The sequence below is a fragment of the Hemibagrus wyckioides genome, linkage group LG05 (genome assembly GCF_019097595.1).
Source record: "Hemibagrus wyckioides isolate EC202008001 linkage group LG05, SWU_Hwy_1.0, whole genome shotgun sequence".
Classification (NCBI taxonomy): domain Eukaryota; kingdom Metazoa; phylum Chordata; class Actinopteri; order Siluriformes; family Bagridae; genus Hemibagrus; species Hemibagrus wyckioides.
The window spans coordinates 21,929,661-21,952,180 of NC_080714.1; the positions used below are offsets into that span (position 1 = coordinate 21,929,661).

The window sequence follows — 22,520 nt, forward strand, 5'->3', positions numbered from 1 at the left end:
TGTTGTTGTTTTTTATTTATAACTAAAAATCCAATGGCTGGTCAACTGCTGTCGTGTAACAGGACACTTACTGGAACTGGAAATATACTGGTACTGGAAAATAAACAATGTTGTCGTGTTAATGTAACTCTGCCACATCACAACTTTCCATCGCTGATCATTTACCTGTAACAGCACTCCCCAGTCTTTACTCAACACTTAGACACAGGATTTTCCTAAGCACATCAGCTTCAGTCAAGGAGATAGTAGGTTATAGTAGGCTACACTATTTAGTGTGGTTCAGCGTTTAGGCGAGAGAGAGAGAGAGAGAGAGAGAGAGAGAGAGAGAGAGAGAGAGAGAGAGATGGGGTGGGTATGTATGTGTTGGTGGTTGTAGTGCTGTATTGGTGTTTCCTCCACCCTCCAGAGGCAGCATCTGTAGGGCGCACGGAGCTCACAGCGCTTTTACATGCACACTACAGCTCAGACACAGCACCGGCTCTCTCTCAGTCTCGTCGGAATTTGCTGTTAGTCTACTTGAATTCATTCAGGTGAGTCAAGTCAACTCCTTGTTTTGTTTTGTGTTGTATTCCTTTGTTTATTTCTCATTTACTGCATTATTTTTTCCATTTGATAGATTATTATCATAGAAACTGTTTTAGATTCGTTGAAGTTTTTAGTCTGCATTCATTCCCTGGTGTCTCAGAGGACGTTTTATAATAATAATAATAATCATTTATCAGGAAACATTAAACCCTTGTCAAAATCAGTAGAGAGATAGAGAGAGACAGAGAGACCAAAATCCACAGTGTTGAATTTTCCCTCTGGTGCCAGCTGGCCACAAATGAGCACTGATTATTTTGAGCTGTCATCCATAAACTAGTGTGTCTTTAAAGTTGAAGCAAAAGATCAGTGTTGAATTACTTATTGCGCATATAGTCCGAAATCAGAAGCAGTTCTATTGGGAATGAACACAAGACTGCGGGTGTTTGTTTAATACTGGAGATTTTTTTGCGGTGTAAGAATTCATTTGGAGCGTCGATCCGGCAGTCTTTGCTGCGCTGGACTACTCTGAGTCTGCCTCTGTCTCTCTTGTTAAACTAGTCCAGTGTCAGCGGACAGGACCGCGGTCAGTCTATTTTTACTGCACTGCTATTGAGTTCATGCACTCTGTGCGTTCCGCTGAGCTGTTGGCGATTTAACAGCCGCAGGAAGCTGCTCTGTGTCTGGACAATAGACTTTCCATGAGACCTGTGTATGTTTGCGTGTGCGCGCACGCACGCCGGCGTGCATGTGTAGCTTGCCTATATGTGCGCCTGCTTGTGCGTGCATGTGTGTGTGAAGGTGACACCGTGACGTCACGTGCCGTATGTAAGCCGACACGCTCGGCCGTTAGCTTGCTGAATTAATGAATGAATGAATGCACGTTAATTGCGCGATGAACGTCGCGGCGGTGTGCGCGCTGATCGCGGCGCTCTCGTACTGGCTCGGCGCGGACCTGCTCTCACTGCTCAGTGCGTTTGTTGCAGACGCGCTGCTCGGCGCTGCCATGCCGGAAGCGGAGGGATCAGGCCGGACTCCGCAGGGTGTCCCCTACAGCGAGCTACCGCACATCATCAACGCTGACGGACTGCACCTGTTCTGCCGATACTGGGAACCAGAAGGACCGCCGAAGTGAGTGACGCACGCGACACGCTTCACAGCATTGTGGTATAAAACACGTCCCCGTTAAACTCCCTATAAACTCCTGGGACACTCAGAGAAGTAGGCTCCCTCCCAAACCACAATTAAAGGCTACTACTGCGCTTAGTAGTATAGCAGAATAATACACTCTCAGAAAGAAAGGTATGTTACATTGCTGTAGTCAGATCGTCAAGGGTATCTCTTTTGTACCTTAGGCTATGTGTCTTTCACCTGGAAATGTGAATAATTCAAGGTACACACTTAAGGAATACTGATTTACTCCAAACAGGACACCACATGCACCTTCCCAAGTACAAAGATAAATATTACATAAGCCTTGGTGGTACCACCCCAGAAAGATGGATTAAAGTACAGTGTGGGACCGTTATTTTTGTGGATGATGGTCTCAGATGTTCATTGCATAAATAAGGAAGGGTTCCTTGTTTGTAAAGAAGTTTTACTTGTATCTGGTAGTCAAATAGTTTGTGGTAGGGTTAAAAGGTTTCATTAAAGGAACATGGACAAGAACCCTTAAAAAGTCAGCTAGATTTGACTTTTTTCCATAGTCACGATTCAAACAAAGAGTCTATGTTCATAACAGTACCCTGTCCCTACAAACAAACAAAAACAGCAAAGTACATTATACTTACTTTAAATGAACCCTATAGACAGGTTTGCCAGTTCAGCATGAAAATATTAAAACTCAACATTCTCCTCATCCACACCCTGCACACAGCCCAACATCCCTACTGACCAACTTTTTATACTCAGTATGTGGTCAGAAACATGAGCTAGGCAAGCTAGACTGGGCTTCATGGCAGAAACTGGGTCATAACTGAAAGCTCCTATCTCAGGTTACCAGGTTACACATTCGGGAAATTAATATTGGTGTTCTGTGTGCTGTTGGTTTTCTCACTGGTTATTAGTAGTGGTAGAATTCCTGTGTAAAATGTGGTGTGGAATATATTCATGTCACATGTATACACACATGTAAACAGTGCTGTTCACCACCATCATCAAAACACAGACTGAGGGATTGCTAAGTAAAATGACCTTAATATATATTTTTTTATAATACTATGTATATGCAGTACACCCAGCCTAAAATCCACACCTTAGCGGAGCCAGAGACTAATAAGTATTGTTACAGATATGCTATAACAATACTTAAATTAACAACACTATAATTAAGAAGGCCAAACTAAAGCCTACCTTACCAACATAAAGCAATTACCCAGACAGAAAAAAACCCTCAAGGCACACCGGTGCAATTGAGGATGGTGGTAGAGAACAGTGTCTAATAATTAACATTATTTTCATACTCATTCAACCATTCTCTGAGTCCTCGTGCACTTTGGATGGGGGGGGTGCTGGAATCCTGGAAGTGACCGCTCCCATCAGGAGCGAAATGTTTTATCCTCAAGAAGTTAAGGCCTTAAACAGTTTTAAGTTGCGAAATGACCAAACAAATACTGCCTACTCATTCCAATTCATATAACCTGTTTATTTTGTTTGTTTGTTTGTTTGTTTGTTTTTGAGAGAGAGAGAGAGGGAGAGAGAGAGAAACTTGGCTCTTATGTGCCCATTTCTATAATGCAAATGCCTTGTTGATGAGTGCGGTCAGAGAAGAATGGCCAGACATGCTCGTTTGAGCTGACTGGAATGATATGGTAAATAAAATAACCCCACTGTACAACAGTGCAGAGCAGAAAAGCATCTCAGAATGCACAACACTTCAGAGCTTAAGGAAAATGCCCGTAAAAACAGCAGAAGATGATATCGGGTTCCAGTCCTATCAGCCAAAAAGAGTAATCTGAGGCTACAGTTGGCACAGATTCACCGAAGCTGTGATGCCGCTGCTGCCATTTGACTGGAAAAGTAATTAGATAACTACATGAATAAGCAGGGTTACAGAAGTCATGTGACATATATGCAGTAAAAGAAAATATACTGTAGGTTTATGTATTATGATATACTGTATGTACATAATGAAATAGCTTATTATAATGTACTATTATATCTTGCAGTGTGTTGTTAACTACGTTGTTAAAAGGCTCATTGTTTAACAGAATTTCTGGCCCATATTGTTCCAACAGAGAGAACAGCTCAAGGTTGATTGTGACAAGGTTTTTTTTTTTTTTTTCTCAGCCAGATTCAGATGAGTTCATCATTGTTGTTTTCCTGCGCTGTGCGAGAAAGTGTGTGCCAGAACCAATTGGTTATCTGGGATAGCTGTGCGTTGTGACGCTTACTCAGGGTTGCCAGATTGAATGGACTGGTTCCAGCTAACTAAAAACCAAGCCAAATCTGTGCCATTGCCAGACTGTGTCCCAAGGGTAGTTTTTCAGGCTCAGTACAATTAAAAATAATCCAATTGAATGGAAACACAGCATTGTGTTCGTGTGATTTTCCTCTCTACACGATCAGCAAAGCCTGGAGAAAGAAAATGATTATTAATTTCCTGTATAATTTTAATTACACAGCCAACTGTAGAATGTAAAATTCCTTTATATATTTATATATATTTCCTTTATATATATATATATATATAGTCAGCAGTTATTTCTGAGTTAGTTGCTGTTTGACCCTTTAGTGAACTCCTCTAAAAAAGGAATTGTTCTATATATGATTTTTTTTGACACTGTCATCTTGTGACACCTCTGCAAAGCATGAGATGTGTACACACACCCACCCACACACACACACACACAAAACCCACACAAATGTGAAATGTGAAAATTCCCCACTCCTGTCATGAGTGTGTATGTGTGTGTGAGATCAAACAGTGAATTAACCCATAGACACCTAATTATAAGCTTTATAAAACCAATCACTATTCTCTAAATAAGAATGTGACACAAACACTCAAAGTGTGTGTGTGTGTGTGTGTGTGAGTCACCTGTGGGTGCTTTACTGTTCTTGTAAACTGTTATAGTACTTCTCCTTTTGAGCACATGCACTGACACTTGAGTAACACTTTGAGTTGGAGTGTGTCAGTGTGTATGTGTGACACTTTTTTGCTACAACTTTATTATTCACATTGTGTTTGAAGGCTCTGTGTGTGTGTGTGTGTTTGTAAGTAAATGTGGCCATAGCTCAAGCATGCTACAATTCCTGCTGTTTCCGCGGCAACTATTCAGCCTCCTGTCATTGTAGCACAACCCCGAAGATGTGCTGTAACCCTAGTAACCACCTCACCCCATCTGTGTTAAGTTAATTTAATGACTGTTGCTCATGACCATAGGTCAGTGTCACTGCAGACCGCATGAGGTGATCGCGTGTGAATATGCTGTGTGTGCGCTTGGACATATGTATCCGCATACACCACGGACCAGAAGCGATAATCCAGCTAGGATGTGTTTGTTTTGGAAAAATCTTTAGCCCCTCAGTCTCAAGTTCAAACAGCCTCATTGCCACTTGCATGGGCGCACATCTACAGGCAAGCTAAAGGAGCAGAGATTATTGCACACATGTTTATAAATCACAAAGCTCAAGGGATTAGTCGCATGCGTAACCTGAAGATCAAGTTTTTATTCTATTAATATTTCTGTATAAATCTCCATCATACAAACACATACAGTGATATATATATATTATATTATAAAATAATTTTATATATATATATATATATATATATATATATATATATATATATATATATATATATATATATATTCTGTTATAAGATGCAGGGCAAAGTGCAGAATTTAAGAGAAAAACGTTAGTATTTCGCATTTCCATATTAATAAACAAGCACAGTGCAAAATTTGTTGTTGTTTTTTTCCCTCTATGTATCATATATTTCATAATGATCTTGTTTATGTCTTGAGATATTTTAAGATACTGTTTGGGCAGCCGGGTTTATTGATTTGTTTTTCTTTCATGTTAGTAATAAGACTATTATTTGGGCATAGTCTGCAATCTTATGCATATAGATATATGTAACTGGAGTGTAGCTCAGAGTATAAAGTTTGTAACAGTGTATAAAGTACGCTTATACAATCCGCTGGGTTGCTTATAAAACCCAAACATTTCTGCAGACTGCACTTATGAAGAATGAGCTCAGGGAATACGTCTTTAATCATTTATGCTGTTCCACTAAATTAAGGATTTTGTAGTAAAAGAATAATGAACTCAAGAGAGATGAAAGAATAATGAACTCAAATGACTGTATACAAATTTCGAAATACAAATTTCATAAGAACGAAACCTGCTTTTGGGTCAATTACAGCCACAGCTACAGTACCATGAGAAAATAAATAAAGGAGGGAGGGAAGGAAAGCAAGAAAGAAAGAAAGGAAGGAAGGAAGGAAAGCAAGAAAGAAAGAAAGGAAGGAAGGAAAGTATATAATATATATATATATATATATATATATATATATATATATATATATATATATATATATATATTGTGCACAGCTAATTATCTCAATTATATTTAATTAATTGTATTCAATTTTAAGTTTTTAAAATGCCCATTTCTGACCCGATTCTATTTGATTACATTTTTTCGAAAACTGACAGTCCTAAAAAATCATTTGACTGTATGTCGTACCGTGTATGATTTATGTATGTGAGCAATGAAATTTGAATTGAACCATATTGCATATGTAATGCAGGAGTCATGTTTCAGGCAGTGACAAGAGATTTAAAAAAATGGTATGACCCGCTGTAGGGGTGTGTGTTTGAAAGTGGATCCTGAGTACAAGGTCACTGCTGTTAGAGGTCAGAGGTGTCTCTTTCTGTGTGTGTGTGTGTGTGTGTGTGTGTGTCCATGCTGGGTGAAAAGGGGATTTTGTGTGATTTGTGTATAATGAACCAGAAGGTGGAATAGATAGATAGATAGATAGATAGATAGATAGATAGATAGATAGATAGATAGATAGATAGATAGATAGATAGATAGATAGATAGAGTAACACAAGACAGGTTGTACATTGCACACTGTATACAACCTTACAAACAGTCAGTATACATAGGGTAATGTGATAACTGACCAGTGTACCAGTTACCAGTGCAATGTTAAACTTAAACACTCTAAACAATGGATCAATTCAATTCAACTCCTTACCTTTGCGCTTACTACTAGATGAAAACTAACTAAATATTTCTTTTTTTTCCTCAAAGACTATGTTCTTCTCACCGAGAAATATTTACAATACAAAAAAACTGTCATTCTCGGGAAAAAAAAACAAAATACAAATAACTTTTCCATTCATTAGTCTCCAGGAACTCCAAAGCACTTTCAGTACCAAAGAAACAGATGGCTGATGACTCCATATAGAAAATATCATTAAAATCCAAATTAAAGCATGATAAAAATAAAAAAAACAGATAGATTGAACGCCTGGAACAGTTGAAAGATTTAACAGCTTTGAGTTTTTATCTTTATTCATGTCTTGATGGCATTGGATGTTGAAAAACAACTATTTGGGTCAACGACACTGGATACATTTAACTGGAAATGAAAAACCTCAAATACACACACACACACACATACACACACACACACACACATACACTTGCTACATTTAGATTTTCTACTGTATTTGATCTGTAACATGACGAGGACATGAAATTATGAACAATTTACACTGTCCCCTCCCACTTTGACCTCCCCCCCACACACACACCACCTTAAGTGCTCTGACACCAGATCCTAATCTTATTAAGAGTAACTGTAAAAAATGTGTGCGTCCACTCCTGATGATGTCACATGAGGCCAGAGAATAAACACAAGAAATGCTGTTAGACTGGTCTACAGCAGTAATGATTGACAGCTAGTTTGATAGATAAGCAGGGCGATGAACTCAAGACTCAGGCTTAATATATATATGTATATATAACGATGCCCTACTTTGCATGTGAGTATTTGTCTTTATCATTAGCATACATGGGTAATAATTATACAGCAACTTTGAATAGGGAAGAAGATGTAGTGTTACATAAATACACACACAAAATGAGATATTTTTGTGCTCTGTGGTTAAAAAGAAATCTTTAGTTACTTCTTAATTGGCTTGGGAACAACTAAAAACAAGAGGAGTGAATATGTGTGAGAGAGAGAGAGAGCGAGAGAGAGAGAGAGAGAGAGAGAGATGGAATGTTAATCCAGCTTCATTAGCTCTGAACTCTGTCCTACTTTCCCTCATTATCTTGCTTTTTTCATCCTTCTCTTCGTCCCTCTCCCTCTCTTCCTCTCTCCTCCATCCTTAAACCTAATGAAGAGGGTCTTTGTGAGAAGATGCTATTCTCAGACCGCAGCCATTTATAAGTGTGAATAGTTTCTACTCAACTGTGGTGAGTGTGGGTATGTGTGTGTGCGTGTGTGTGTAGTATCCCCCTAAGGGATGTAGATTGCCATCTGCAATACTTAATATCTGCTTTATGTCCAACTGAAAAACGTGCTATGCTGTAAACATCAATGCCTTCACTCACACACACACACAAGTGCATGACAGCCAGACAGCATGGAAGCAAGCACTAAGTTTCAAAACTGCGAAGCAATTAAGTCAATTTGCAGAGCACAGCATGCTCTCTGACATTTTGTTTAACCAAAGAAATTAGTTTTTTCCTCATTTTCCAGCAGTACAGTCGTTGCCAAGTCCCATCCCTTCCCCTCTATTGTATGACGGTTGCACAATCTGGGAGGATAAAGTGCTAATACACAGCACAACGTCTTTTCAAACATTTTTCCTGCTACTGTTCTTGTCATGTCTTAACAAGACAGGGCTCTTATATCAACACTCATTAAACGCAAACGATGAAACAGGTGCATGCAGTCATGTGACAGGGTCCAGGGAAGTGCAGTGGCTCATGTGTTGGATTCAACATGGGCAGTGGTAGCTCAGTGAAGATGTTGAACGATGGTATTATTATTATAGTAATATACACCGGTCAGGCATAACATTATGAGCAGTGACAGTTGAAATGAACAACACTGATTATCTCCTCTGTTAGTGGGTGGGATATATTAGGCAGCAAGTGAACATTTTGTCCTCAAAGTTGATGTGTTAGAAGCAGGAAGAATGGGCAAGAGTTAGGATTGAGCGAATTTGACAAAGGGTATCTATCAAAAGTATCCTTTAAGTCCTTTAAGTTCTATAAGTATACTCTATTAAGTCCTGTAAGCTGCAGGGTTGGATCCATGGAGGCCCCACTTCGCAACGTACAGGACTTGGGATCTGCTGCTAGCATCTTGGTGTCAGATACCAGAGCACACCTTCAGGGATCTAGTGGAGTCCATGCCTTGACGGCTCAGGGCTGTTTTGGCAGTAACAGGGGGACCAACACAATATTAGCCAGGTGGTCATAAAGTTATGCCTGATCTGTGTATTATATATTTTTAGACAAAAAGCCATGGCTGTGAATTTCCTCTTGCACTGGTAAACATTATTTTTTCACATAATTAAAAAAGATCTCTCACACACCTCCTACTAGTGAGATTCATTGTACGGCTATACTGCAGATCAGTGATCCATAAGAACTATATCTTTATTACAGATATACAATCAGTTCTAAATATTACATACTGCCCCTTTAACACATTAAACACAGAATGCGCAGAATTCGCATGGAATGCAGAGACTCAATCTAATATGCATGTGAGAGTAACGAACACACTGTGTGTGTGTGTGTGTGTGTGTGTGTGTGTGTGTGTGTGTGTGTGTAGTTTAGTATGTGTGTGTAGTTTAGTAGGTCAAAATCGGATTAGAAAGCCTGAGTCTGAGTCTTTCTCTGCAAAAGGGTGAAAACCATGAAACAGAGTGGGCAATGAGGACAGAGGGTGCTCTGTTTATGTTTGTGTGTGTGTGTATGTGTGTATGTGTGTGTGTGTCTTCTCGTTCCTCTGAGAAGATAGTCCTAAGCTATATCCAAAAGAAACCAGTCCCAGAAAAGAGTGTGGGCACAGAACTGAAAGAAAAACAAAGTGTGTGTGTGTGTGTGTGTCTATGTGCGAGTGAGAGAAAGGGAGAGAGTGAGAGAGAGAGAGAGTGAAAACGTGTGTGAGTGCCAGATCTGAGAGAACAGACGGCTGGACAAACACCCATGTTTGGTAGAGAATTTTTTTTTGTCAGAATGCCATTAGACATCAAAACAGGAGATCGTAGCGACTGAGACGACCCGGTTAATTAGTCTGCATGCGAGTAAATGTTAGTAAATATTAGTAAATGTTTTTCTCTCGTCCAACATTAGATCCTGAGTTAATGTGGCATTACTAAACTCTTGTAGTGCACTGGCCCCAGCATTAGTTTTGAGAGTTATGTTATGTTTCCAATTCATTCATAATATCTGCCATAGAGCTATAGTATTTAATGCTATGCCATCTTGCATCACCTGCTCATTTTTTTGCCAAGTTTGCTCTAGGTAGCGTGTGTTTACAATACCTAGAGATGAGTGATAAATTAAAGGAATAACCCAGTGGCTGTGTTATATTGTGGGAGGCATCTATTTATTTTTGCTGCCCTGGTTTGAGTTCACTTGTTCCCTTAGATGGAAGCCTCTCTGCAAATCAATACAGTCCAATGCTGAAATGTTTCTATCCTGATGGCATATTTCGGGTTGACCCCATCCACATATACAGGACAGGAGAATAACTGAATGGACGGATGAGTATGAAAATAATGTATATCGTATTTCTTGTCTATGGAATGCCATATTTAACCAAAACAACAAGGAATTATTCAGCTGAATCTTACCTAACCTGAGATCCTGTAAACATTATGTTGGATAATGAGCCAGTTTAACAGTCAAAACTGTCGATTAAAATATCGTCTATAAGTGCTGTAACAAAACACTGGAGATTGAAATGTTTGCAATACATGCATTCACAGACGCCTATAATTGGTTAATGGTGCTTTGATTGACAGGGCAGAGAGAGTGTGTGTGTGTGTATGCCATCCTTTGGCCAGTTCTGTTGTCTTGGACTTCTGGTCACTGATGACTGTGGTGTCACTAGGATTCAAACTAACACTATTCTAATGATAAGGTGCTCTTGGGAGCAGAATTACATTAAAAGCAATGTTCTCTTTTTCTGCTATCACTTCACTTCTCTTTTTCTGCTCTCGACTTCAGAGTGGTTTAACTTCACTGCCAGTAGATGCAAAATGGAAAGTTTTGAAAAAAAATATGTATATATATATATATATATATATGAATAGTGTGAAGAGTTTCCACATACTTCTACACATTTAGTACAAGATTATATCAGTCTTATGCACTTTACAACTAAAGATTAACCTGTGACTAAATACAGAATGTTTGTGTGTGGTGTCAGGGCGCTGGTGTTTGTGGCACACGGGGCTGGAGAGCACTGCAGCACGTACGCCGACGTCGCTCACACACTGACCCAACACTCCCTGTTTGTGTTCGCCCATGACCACGGTGAGTGACATCCTAACCAGGCAAAAATGATCCAGTGCACACATTTATAGAACAGGAACAGCTGGCTTAATCCAAATGTTTCCACAGTGTTTCAGTTATGGAAGTTAAGCTCTATTATGAAGTGTGCATCACTTGAAGAAAGAGAAGCAAATCACACAGCTGTATTTGATTGATTATACGCTGTTCTGCACTTGATGTGCCTGTCATGACTCATGCGTTGAGATATGCTGCCAATGCATGCACACACACACACATGCACACACACACATGCACACACACACACACACAAACACAAATTTGCAGGCTATACAAAAATGAATCAATGTGAAGTGTCAGAAGATTCGAAAGACAGAGGGGGAGAAAGGACAATAAAACCGAGAGGACGAGGGAGAAAACAAGAGTGTGTAGGGAAGATGGGAGATGAAAAGGGAAAGAGGGGGTGAAGCATATCGAGGGAAAATATCAAGTGTACGTGCCCAGAATATTTTTAAATGTCACTTGATGTTGGAGTGCCATGGTAACTAATGATTCATACAACAAAACCATGTTCCAAGATAGAGGCGTGTGTGTGTGTGTGTGTGTGTGTGTGAGAAAGAGAGAGAGAGAGAGAGAGTACTGGAACACGGTGTGTCAGGTCTCGCACTGTGTAGACACCTCAATTGAAAATCATAGGAGGCTCCATTAGACAACCAATTTTCCTCTCAGTGGGTTTCACTTCACCCTCTCTTACACTTCCACCCTCTTTTCTTTTCTCCCTTTTGTTCATTTTAGCGTCTGTTCCTTCGCTTATTCTCAGTTATATTATTAACGCGTGGGCGTGTGTCACAGCCGACAGATTATTTTTTCATCCTCTTAATTTCACTTAATTCCCATAATACATTTCTGATTAACATTCTCTCTCTCTGTTGTTCTCGCAGTGGGACATGGGCAGAGTGAAGGGGAGAGGATGAATATTAAAAACTTTCAGATCTACATCAGAGACTGTCTGCAGCACATCGACCTGATAAGAGCGCGCTACCCCAGCCTGCCCGTCTTCATCCTCGGCCACTCGATGGTGAGATACACATTCCACATCCAGCCACCTGCATCCAATTTTGTCAATACGCCTTGATTATATCCTTCATCACGCTTTATACTCTGGCTTCACTCTTTCCTGTTTGGTCCCTTTAAGGGCAAATATATGATAAGCTATTTTTACAAATCCATAAAATGATGAACTTTATCATTTATAATCAATTTAATTATTATTTGGACCGGAATGTATATTTTAAGGCAACGTGGTGGTGAACTGTCGCCTCAAAGCTACAAAAAAACCTCTTGAGTTCAGGTTACAGTCAGTCTGGAGTTTCATATGTTCTCCATCTGTACATTTGGGCTTCATTTGGGTTTTCCAGTATCCTACCTCAGAAAAAAAGCATTAGTTGGATTGAGTACTCAAAATTTCCCAGACTTATGAAAGTATGTGGGATGCCCTGCGATGACCTGTGATTCCTGCCAGATTACCTGGTTTCCCATAGACTCTACCATGACCCTGACCTGGATAAAGAGTTTACTGACAATGAATGATCAAATATACACTGATCAGGCATAACATTATGAGCACCTGCCTAATATTGTGTTGGTCCCCTAGATCCCTGAAGGTGTGCTGTGGTATCTGGCACCAAGATGTTAGCAGCAAATCCTTTAAGTTGCAAGGTGGGGCCCACTTCAAGGATACTTATAGGACTTACAGGACTTAAAGTATACTTATGATAGATACTAACCACTGCAGACCGTGAACACTCCACAAGAGCTGCAGTTTTGGAGACGCTCCAGTCGTCTAGCCGTCACAATTTGGCCCTTGTCAAACTGACTCAAATCCTTACGCTTGCCCATTATTTCTCCTTCTAACACATCAACTTTGAGGACAAAATGTTCACTTGCTGCCTAATATATCCCACACACTAACTGGTGCCATGATGAGGAGATGATCAGCGTTATTCACTTCACCTGTCACTGCTCATAATGTTATGCCTGATCAGTGTATATCAGTATGCCTAGCACAGTTCTATTTACATCCCAATGGAGTAACAAAGTCTAAACCTTCAGCTAAAATATGCTTGAATAATCTATATTATGTAATAAGCTTGTAAAAGATCAATAGAAAGCGTCTACACAAGTCTTCAGAAAGCGAAGCCAGCCATAGAATAAAATAAGCGCATATGAGATAAGCACACACAGCCTACATAAAGTATAATGGGATTTATTTATTAATTGACTCTCTCGACTGTGTCAAAAACTAATCCGGTTACGCCAGCAGTCGCATTTTTTATGATATCTTTATTAACTTATTGCTGTTTAATTAAGAGGACCCTGAGGGTAAGGAAATTCTCAGTGTATCCCATTGTGTTTTGCAAAGTAGCTTATGTGCGTATAATTTCTGCAGTCATTAGGCTTTTTTTTGCTTCTTGTTATTTTGTGTTCCACAGCCTGAGATTTTACCCTGGTATTTTGTGTTTATGAATATGGCTTGGTCTTTGTTTCAGCTTATGTTTTAACTACAAAGCCACAGACTTTGATTATGACTCCCCTATGTTTCCCCGTGATAAACACTCTGCCTCATAACGATCATCACACCCACACCTTCATAAATGTGCTAAATGAAAAAAGGGTGTTAAACTGTTTGCGGTTAGATTTGTTAGTACACAGAACATACACTCACTGTCCACTTTAATAGGAACACCTGCACCTAAATTGTGCAAAAAAATTCTTTGTTCAGAGGGACTGGAAAACCTTGTTGAAGAGAGAGAGCAGAGGAGAATGATTCGGCCGGTTTGAGCTAACAAATAAGTCTCTAGTAAGAACCAGCACTCACTTCATGTTTTTGGTTTTTCACACCATTCTGTCTAGACACTGTTTAATGTAAACTTTCAGCAGTTTCTAAAAATACTCAAACCAGCCCATCTGGTGCCAAACAGAGATCACACTTTTTCCCCCAATCTGATTTTTGATGTAAACATTAACTGAAGCTCTTGACCATGACTTTATGCATCATACATCTGCCAAATGATTGGCTGATTAGATAATTGCATAAATGTGCAGGTTCCTATTAAAGTGGACAGTGAGTGTGTATACTTTATTTAGTTCAAATGTTGGCGTGCATGACTAAGAACTTTATTTTATCAGATGACAAGGCAAACAGATTCAATTTCACTGGAAATAATCAGTTATGTAATAACTCGGAAGTCGACATAGACCTCTGGACCCTGAATTACCTCTGAATCTATTTGCCAGTGATCTTTGGGAGTAAAAGCCCATGTTTGCTTCCATCAGAAGAGCCGTATGATGGCTTTCAGAGCAAAAGAAAAGTGCTTTGGGAGGGGACATCGCATGATAGTCCAACAAAGTCACTCTCCTAAACCAAAGTGTCCAAACTGCCGTCCACCTCCTTTGTGATTGGCCAGTAGAGGCGTGTGAATGTACTCGGGGGGGGAACGGAGGCGTGAGCCATTCATTTCTCTGACAGCGTGTCTCAAACCCTCTCCTCAAATGCAGTTATTAGAGAAAGTGTTGGCTGTAGCAAATTGTCTATTCACTTTCACTATTCACGGCATTTCCTATAGTAAGGTATAATAAAAAATAAAAATAAAACCGACTAGTTCTGTTGACCGGGCAGTGGTGACAGACGCTACATCATTTCATTTTTATGTTCTGTGCTCCATCGCTCCTTATAACTGTTTAATAAGTTGGAAATTTGAGCTGCTTTCCTCTTTCAAGTTAGTGCAGTAGGATTGTTTATTCAGAAGTCAGAGGCTTTCACATTAAGCTGCCAGAGTTTCAGTTGTAATATGGGACAATTTGGAGAAGAGAGAAGAGTTGTGCATTAATCAAGCTCCAAGAAAACATCAAAAGCCGCAAATCATTTTTTTCACATAAATGTTTTTCATTAGATTATGTAACAGTCTTGCACAGATGAGGCCGCAGCAGAAACAGCAACATCCTCATTTCAGATTCTGTTTCATTATATACACACTCACCCTTTGCTGTTTACTACCCATCCTCCCTTCTCTGATGGACATCTGAAGTTCTCCTACTCTGCTAATAGACTATGAAAGCTTTACCGGCATACATTTAAGGCTTTCTTAAGCACTCTGATAAAGTGTAACCAACTGAGTGAGGTACTTATGATGGGCTATACTATTTCAGGAGATCAGCAAGATATGCAGAACCATTTAGAGGAATTGTATAGTCAGTGCAGAGCATAAGAGGCAGCCTGGGTAGATGGAATGAAACTGCGGTTAGGTGCTCTGACTGTTTATTTCTGGTAAGGTTGTGATCTATTGCATTCGAAACTAACTACAAGACAGCAGGGCAGCCAGCCAGCCAGCCAGAAGCACATTGCTGTAGTCCAAACTAAATGTTAGAAAGAAAACATGTGCTAGTTTATTTTTATTTTGGACTGATTTTAATATGCAGTTTTCGATGGTTCATGATAGACGAGCATCAAGAAACAAAGGTCCTAAACTTTTGTCATGGCTGTAGACAACATGCGATATGTATTCTATGGTGTATATTGTACCAAAACTGTAGAATAAAGAGTTAACGTTCCTCACACACACACACACACACACACACAAAAAGACATAGACTGGCCGGGTGTTCCTCTTTCTCCGCATGCCAGCAGCACTTCGTCACAGAGCCACTTCACTGTTTTCATTCCATTAAACCCTGTGTTTTCCCATCTGGCCTACTGAGTAGAATATATATTTTTCCTCAAATTAGGATTTGTCTATGTGACATCCAAGAATGTCTAAATATTTTAGAACATCTGTGAGTAATTACTCATGGCATCAGTGACTCTCTGGAATAAAACCCAGCTGGCCTAATGAGTCATGTCTGTTCTAACTTATATTCATCTATCCATCCATCCATCCATCCATTTTCAGTACTGTTTATCCCTCACAGGATTTGCAGGGAACCAGAAGCCTATCCCAGGGGAAATTGCACACATACTCACACACTACGGACAATGTAGGTATGCCAGTTTGGAGTACTGGAAACTGGATTACTCAGAGGAAAACCCCAGGGTAGAGGTGGGAATCAAAACCCCCAACCCTATAGGTGCAGGAGTCAAACATGCTAACCACTAAACCTCTGTATCTTTTATTTTTCAGACAAGGGTATGATTACTCTTTAATAATGATCATGATTCCGAATTTCATAGCTCTTATTATGTTGACTGCAGAGCAACTGCAAGGTGCCGTGAATTGTACATTCTCACGAGCAAAGTGTACAATCGATGGGGAAGGAAGCGTACGTGTCTCGGAACAGGAGTGCTCTCATGCATGACAGTTCATCTGCATGCTATACTTTACTCTCATGAATACCTTTCTGTGACCCTTGTGATACCGCTAAGTGAACTCAGATACTGCTAGTGACCTCATGCTCAGGCTCATGTCACATACGTAGTGTTTTTGTTAGGAGACGGGCAGGTTTGGATGCATGTGCAGGTTTATTTCAAAGAACCAGAGCAGACATAGTCAAGTGATCTACAAACTGACTATGGGAATATGGAAACTCTATAACAGGGAATATGGAAACTCTATAACAGGGCAATAGCCATGTCTTAGCATTGAAGGGTTATTTTAAGGTCATGAGATATACACCCTGTTTGCAATGAAGAACCCAATGCTGCGATTTATCAGTTCACCACCAGAACAAAAAAAGGAAGTAGTCCTACTGTTGTTTCCTGTAATTCTGTAAACGTTAATGATGTTTCTTAAGCAGAATGCTATCAACAGTTATTGTACTGTTGGGCGTTTCAGATAAACATTGCTTGGTAAATAGCCTTCATCTACTGAGTTCAATTTAACAAATTAAAAACTTATGTTTTTAAGCAAGATGGAGACACCTGCTCGGATGAGTTGAGTCAAACAGATTTGGATAAAAGTTTGTACACCTTTTGTGTTTTGGGTGGCTGTGATAGCCACAAGCCGATGTCATGTCTGAGCCGAAGCCTGTCGAGGTTGTCAGGACGGAAGGGTGGATGCTTCAGTGTTTTAATAATAGAGCTTGTTTTTTTTGGGAACACCTCTTTTCTAATATTTATACAGAAGAATGTGGATGTGAAGCTGTTTATGGTGTTCTGGATACAGGTTAAATAATGATGATTCTAACTAACTAACCATAATCTGTGTTTACTTTATGAGGAACTTTAATCATGAATAAGTCCATTTGCAAATATGCAATAAAAAATGAAATGTAATAAATTTCCGAAATGTTTAGAATTTATTACATCATTTACAATCATTTTTAAAGAACTTGATCCTAATCAGTCCAATTTGTGGTATTGGAGGTGATACAATTCACTCAGTCCTTCTTTGTTAAGTGGCTGAGAGTAAGGCCTTGAGTATGTATCCTAAATCAACAACTTGTAATCCCACAATCCCATATCAGATTTTAACAGATTAAACAGGAGGCACACTGCATCCAAACCTGCTCATTGATGATGTTTCTGTATAACACATTGGATTGAGACTGGATGCAGAGGCACACATTAAAAAATACTTATTTAAAAATAGTTGGTTATTTATCAGAGTTTATATGATAAAGGTGATTAGGTATGTTATTGTAAACATGCACAATTCGTATAAAATGGACTGACTACAATTTTAAAAAATCGCACGTCATCAGACGTTATTATTTATTATTATTTTATTATGAAGAAAAAATGTTCTTGATCAGTTCAGTAAATAATAAAACACAACGACGCACACTGTTAAAGAAGAATAATCAACAGCGTGGTTGAGCAAATGTTCATTATTTATTTGAAAGCAGTGGTGTTTTAATCGTTAAATTCCTTTATTTTTTAAATTCCTCATTTATTTACTTTCTAATACATTTATTATTTATTTAAAGAAATCCCATGATATCTGTTTATAGCTGCATGCTATGTTGTGGAATTTCCGTGAAACATGTTAGTTCCTGTTGCCACTTATGTTATAGCACTTATAACCAGATGTTTTCTCACTCTGTATTGAAGTTGATAAAATAGGACGCACCCGGCTGGTTATCAAGAAGCTGTGGCGGAAAAACATAAAGCAACAACTTTTAGAAAGAGCTGACACTGGAGACTCCTTCCATAAATTTGTAAAATAAACCTTAAATGTTTAAAAATCTCCCTACAGAAAACAAACAATATCATATCAATAATTCTATGCTTTCTGTGTGAAATATCAGCATACAGTATTATGTCTAGCTCAGTGGTTAAGATGTTGGACTACTGATATATTAGTTAATGCACGTTGCTCTAGATAAGGCCAAATGCTGTAAGTCTTTTAATGTTTTTAATCTGTTTTCTTTTGCCATACAATTTGCCGTGCAATGATTTGAGTTGTTACTAAAAGCAATAATAAATTTGAATGAACAGATTAATATAACCATATAATTTTAATTGATCTTCTTCTAAGTAAAAGCTCATAGATGTCCTATATGTATGTTATTCTGATTCTTCTAATTTGAAAGCATTGCTATAAAATTGGGGTGATCATAGTGCACAGATTCTAAAGCCTTCCCCCATTTCCCATGATTCCCCCACGTCTCCTTCACAACACAGTGCCCAGATATGACAGTACAGTCTCTTCCATTGTGTCTTTGCACAGCTCACTAGTCATACATTTCAGAGTCGAAACCACAGCATTTTAACATCGCCTCATTTATTAGCTTGTTTTTCATCCCTTTTTTTTAGTATGATCACTTGCTGTATCACTTGTTCCTTGTAGCTTTTAGATTTTCTTTTTCTCACGTTGTCGTTTCTTTCCATTTCATATAATGTCAAATTGTTACAGTCTTACATAAGCGTTAAGTCTTCAGCACATTATGGGGGCCACGAAGACAATGCGTCTATTTATTCCTAATAGCTGTGTGTGTGTGTGTGTAAAAGAAGCAGAGAGAAACTCCTCTGTTCCCATCTCAGCAGCAGTCTAGTTAGACGTGTCTTTAAAACTCATACAGTTAATAGTGAAATTGTTAAACCTTTGTGCTTGCATCCTTGGCTACGTTCGGGGTGTCAGCACATGCTAAACAATTTTGTGCATGTTGCGTGTCATATCTGCTCCTCTAATCTACCTTGGGATCTCAGAGGAACTGCCTGGACAAACAATGACCTTCCTTTCCATCACACACCCTTAAATGTCGCATAATTTGATAACATGAAAAAGAATGTTGCGCACATGGATGTGTACATGTGCTAGAAATATTACCGGTTACATGCTAAATGAGAATCATTTTAAAGATATCAGTAATGTGTGTGTCTGTGTACATGTTCTAAGTAGTGCTTTAGCACTGGGAATCCCTTTTGAGTCTGAAACTCGCTTCATGAATATTCAAAACCCTAATAAAGAACTACTGAACACAGCGAGAACAAAATGGCCGCCTAGTGGCACAGTGACTAGTAATAATTCCTTCTCACTCGCTTCATTCTCTCACTTTAATGATACCTGTTATTTTCAATTTCCTGTATGTTTTTTGCTTTATCTCCCTAAGACAGCAGGAGAACTAGGCCCAGTACAGCAAGAGAACAGCATCAGGCTGTTTCCTTTTCATGCACCCTGACGTGTGTATTTGTGTTTGCTGCAGGGGGGTGCTATCTCTATTTTGACTGCGTGTGAGAGGCCACAGGATTTCGCCGGCGTGGTTCTGATAGCACCCATGATCCAGATGAACCCAGAATCTGCCACACCCTTCAAGGTGAAAGCTCACCCTGACACACACACACAAACAAACACACAGTTCTTTTTCATATATGTTACTGTGAGGTGAAAAATACAATGTCTGATTTTTATTTATTTTAAGCTCAGAAAATACATTAATAGTGAAAAGCAAGAAAACCAAGACATAGGAAGTGGTTTGAACCTAAGCTTGGGTTATTGTCTATGTGGGGTTTTGCATCTTTTCCCCATGCTCTCTTCAAATGGGTTTTCTCTTGGTTCTTTAGTTTCCTCCTACTGTTCCAAAAACATTCAGGTAGGCAGGTCAGCCATGCTAAATTGCCTGTAGGTGTGTGTGTGTCTGTGTGTGTGTGTGTGTGTGTGTGGACTGACATCCCTCGTTAGCTTGAATTCTCCCAGACCCACTGTAACCATGACCAAAAGGCATTTTTACACTGAATGAAAGAATAAAACATTGGTCGCATGCTATTTAAAAGCTCCATGGTTTTCATGTACACCTTTGTTCCTAAGTAAAACTTTAAAATGGCTCAGTATATTCTCAGCCAAGGTCACAATAAACCTACGCCACACCAGCTTTAATCTAAAAAAATATATATCTAAAAACTAAGTCAACTGTGAAGTCATGGTATCAAAAACCTCCACCATCAGGATGAAAACACAGGTACAAAGAATAAATTTAACTCCCACAGTCCAAAAGTCGTCTAACAAGCAGTGATCGAAACCAGGCAAAGATAAAGGATTAAATCCAAATCCAAGACTTTGCAGCTGGCTAAGGGAAGTGTGTTTATGGTGCTGCTGAGGAAAGTACGGTGGGGGGGGTGGAGAGTGCAGTTTGGGGGCAGGGGGAGATGAGGAGAGTGCAGAGGGGAATAGGGAATGAGTAGAGTACAGCATTGAGGGGAATAATGAGAGTGCAGTGTGGAAGGGAATGAGGAGAGCGCAGTGTCTGGAATGAGGAGAGTGCAGTGTGGAGGGGAATGAGGAGAGTGTGATGTAGAGGGGAATGAGGAGAGTGTGATGTAGAGGGGAATGAGGAGAGTGCAGTGTGGAGGGGAATGAGGAGAGTGTGATGTAGAGGGGAATGAGGAGAGTGCAGTGTGGAGGGGAATGAGGAGAGTGTGATGTAGAGGGGAATGAGAAGAGTGTGATGTAGAGGGGAATGAGAAGAGTGCGATGTAGAGGGGAATGAGGAGAGTGTGATGTAGAGGGGAATGAGGAGAGTGTGATGTAGAGGGGAATGAGGAGAGTGCAGTGTGGAGGGGAATGAGGAGAGTGTGATGTAGAGGGGAATGAGGAGAGTGCAGTGTGGAGGGGAATGAGGAGAGTGCAGTGTGGAGGGGAATGAGGAGAGTGTGGTGTGGAGTGGAATGAGGAGAGTGTGGTGTGGAGGGGAATGAGGAGAGTGTGGTGTGTGGGGAATGAGGAGAGTGCAGTGTGGAGTGGAATGAGGAGAGTGTGGTGTGGAGGGGAATGAGGAGAGTGTGGTGTGGAGGGGAATGAGGAGAGTGTGGTGTGGAGGGGAATGAGGAGAGTGTGGTGTGTGGGGAATGAGGAGAGTGTGGTGTGGAGGGGAATGAGGAGAGTGTGGTGTGGAGGGGAATGAGGAGAGTGTGGTGTGGAGGGGAATGAGGAGAGTGTGGTGTGGAGGAGAATGAGGAGAGTGTGGTGTGGAGGGGAATGAGGAGAGTGTGGTGTGGAGGGGAATGAGGAGAGTGTGATGTAGAGGGGAATGAGGAGAGTGTGGTGTGGAGGGGAATGAGGAGAGTGTGATGTAGAGGGGAATGAGGAGAGTGTGGTGTGGAGGGGAATGAGGAGAGTGTGGTGTGTGGGGAATGAGGAGAGTGCAGTGTGGAGTGGAATGAGGAGAGTGTGGTGTGGAGGGGAATGAGGAGAGTGTGGTGTGGAGGAGAATGAGGAGAGTGTGGTGTGTGGGGAATGAGGAGAGTGTGGTGTGTGGGGAATGAGGAGAGTGTGATGTAGAGGGGAATGAGGAGAGTGTGGTGTGTGGGGAATGAGGAGAGTGTGATGTAGAGGGGAATGAGGAGAGTGTGATGTAGAGGGGAATGAGGAGAGTGTGATGTAGAGGGGAATGAGGAGAGTGTGATGTAGAGGGGAATGAGGAGAGTGTGATGTAGAGGGGAATGAGGAGAGTGTGATGTAGAGGGGAATGAGGAGAGTGCAGTGTGGAGGGGAATGAGGAGAGTGTGATGTAGAGGGGAGTGAGGAGAGTGTGATGTAGAGGGGAATGAGGAGAGTGTGGTGTGTGGGGAATGAGGAGAGTGTGGTGTAGAGGGGAATGAGGAGAGTGTGATGTAGAGGGGAATGAGGAGAGTGTGATGTAGAGGGGAATGAGGAGAGTGTGATGTAGAGGGGAATGAGGAGAGTGTGGTGTGGAGGGGAATGAGGAGAGTGCAGTGTGGAGGGGAATGAGGAGAGTGTGATGTAGAGGGGAGTGAGGAGAGTGTGATGTAGAGGGGAGTGAGGAGAGTGCGGTGTGGAGGAGAATGAGGAGAGTGTGGTGTGGAGGGGAATGAGGAGAGTGTGGTGTGGAGGAGAATGAGGAGAGTGCGGTGTGGAGGAGAATGAGGAGAGTGTGGTGTGGAGGGGAATGAGGAGAGTGTGGTGTGGAGGAGAATGAGGAGAGTGTGGTGTGGAGGGGAATGAGGAGAGTGTGGTGTGGAGGGGAATGAGGAGAGTGTGGTGTGGAGGGGAATGAGGAGAGTGTGGTGTGGAGGAGAATGAGGAGAGTGTGGTGTGGAGGGGAAT

The 22,520-nt window shown here is 40.5% G+C and overlaps 1 protein-coding gene across 2 annotated transcripts in view; it reads left to right on the top strand.

Annotated features, from left to right (window-relative positions):
* The first annotated feature begins 373 nt into the window (after positions 1 to 373).
* The window catches only part of mgll (monoglyceride lipase), a 37,903-nt gene continuing 15,756 nt past the window's right edge, over positions 374 to 22,520 (top strand). Inside the window, exons 1-5 of one of the 2 annotated variants that reach the window (XM_058390045.1) lie at positions 374 to 530; positions 1,509 to 1,653; positions 10,940 to 11,046; positions 11,964 to 12,100; positions 19,663 to 19,773. In XM_058390045.1, coding sequence (XP_058246028.1) covers positions 1,529 to 1,653; positions 10,940 to 11,046; positions 11,964 to 12,100; positions 19,663 to 19,773 — 480 coding nt within the window. In that variant the 5' untranslated portion in view covers positions 374 to 530; positions 1,509 to 1,528. Of the gene's footprint in view, positions 531 to 1,402; positions 1,654 to 10,939; positions 11,047 to 11,963; positions 12,101 to 19,662; positions 19,774 to 22,520 lie in introns of those variants that run through there. The other variant, XM_058390044.1, reaches the window with a different exon arrangement.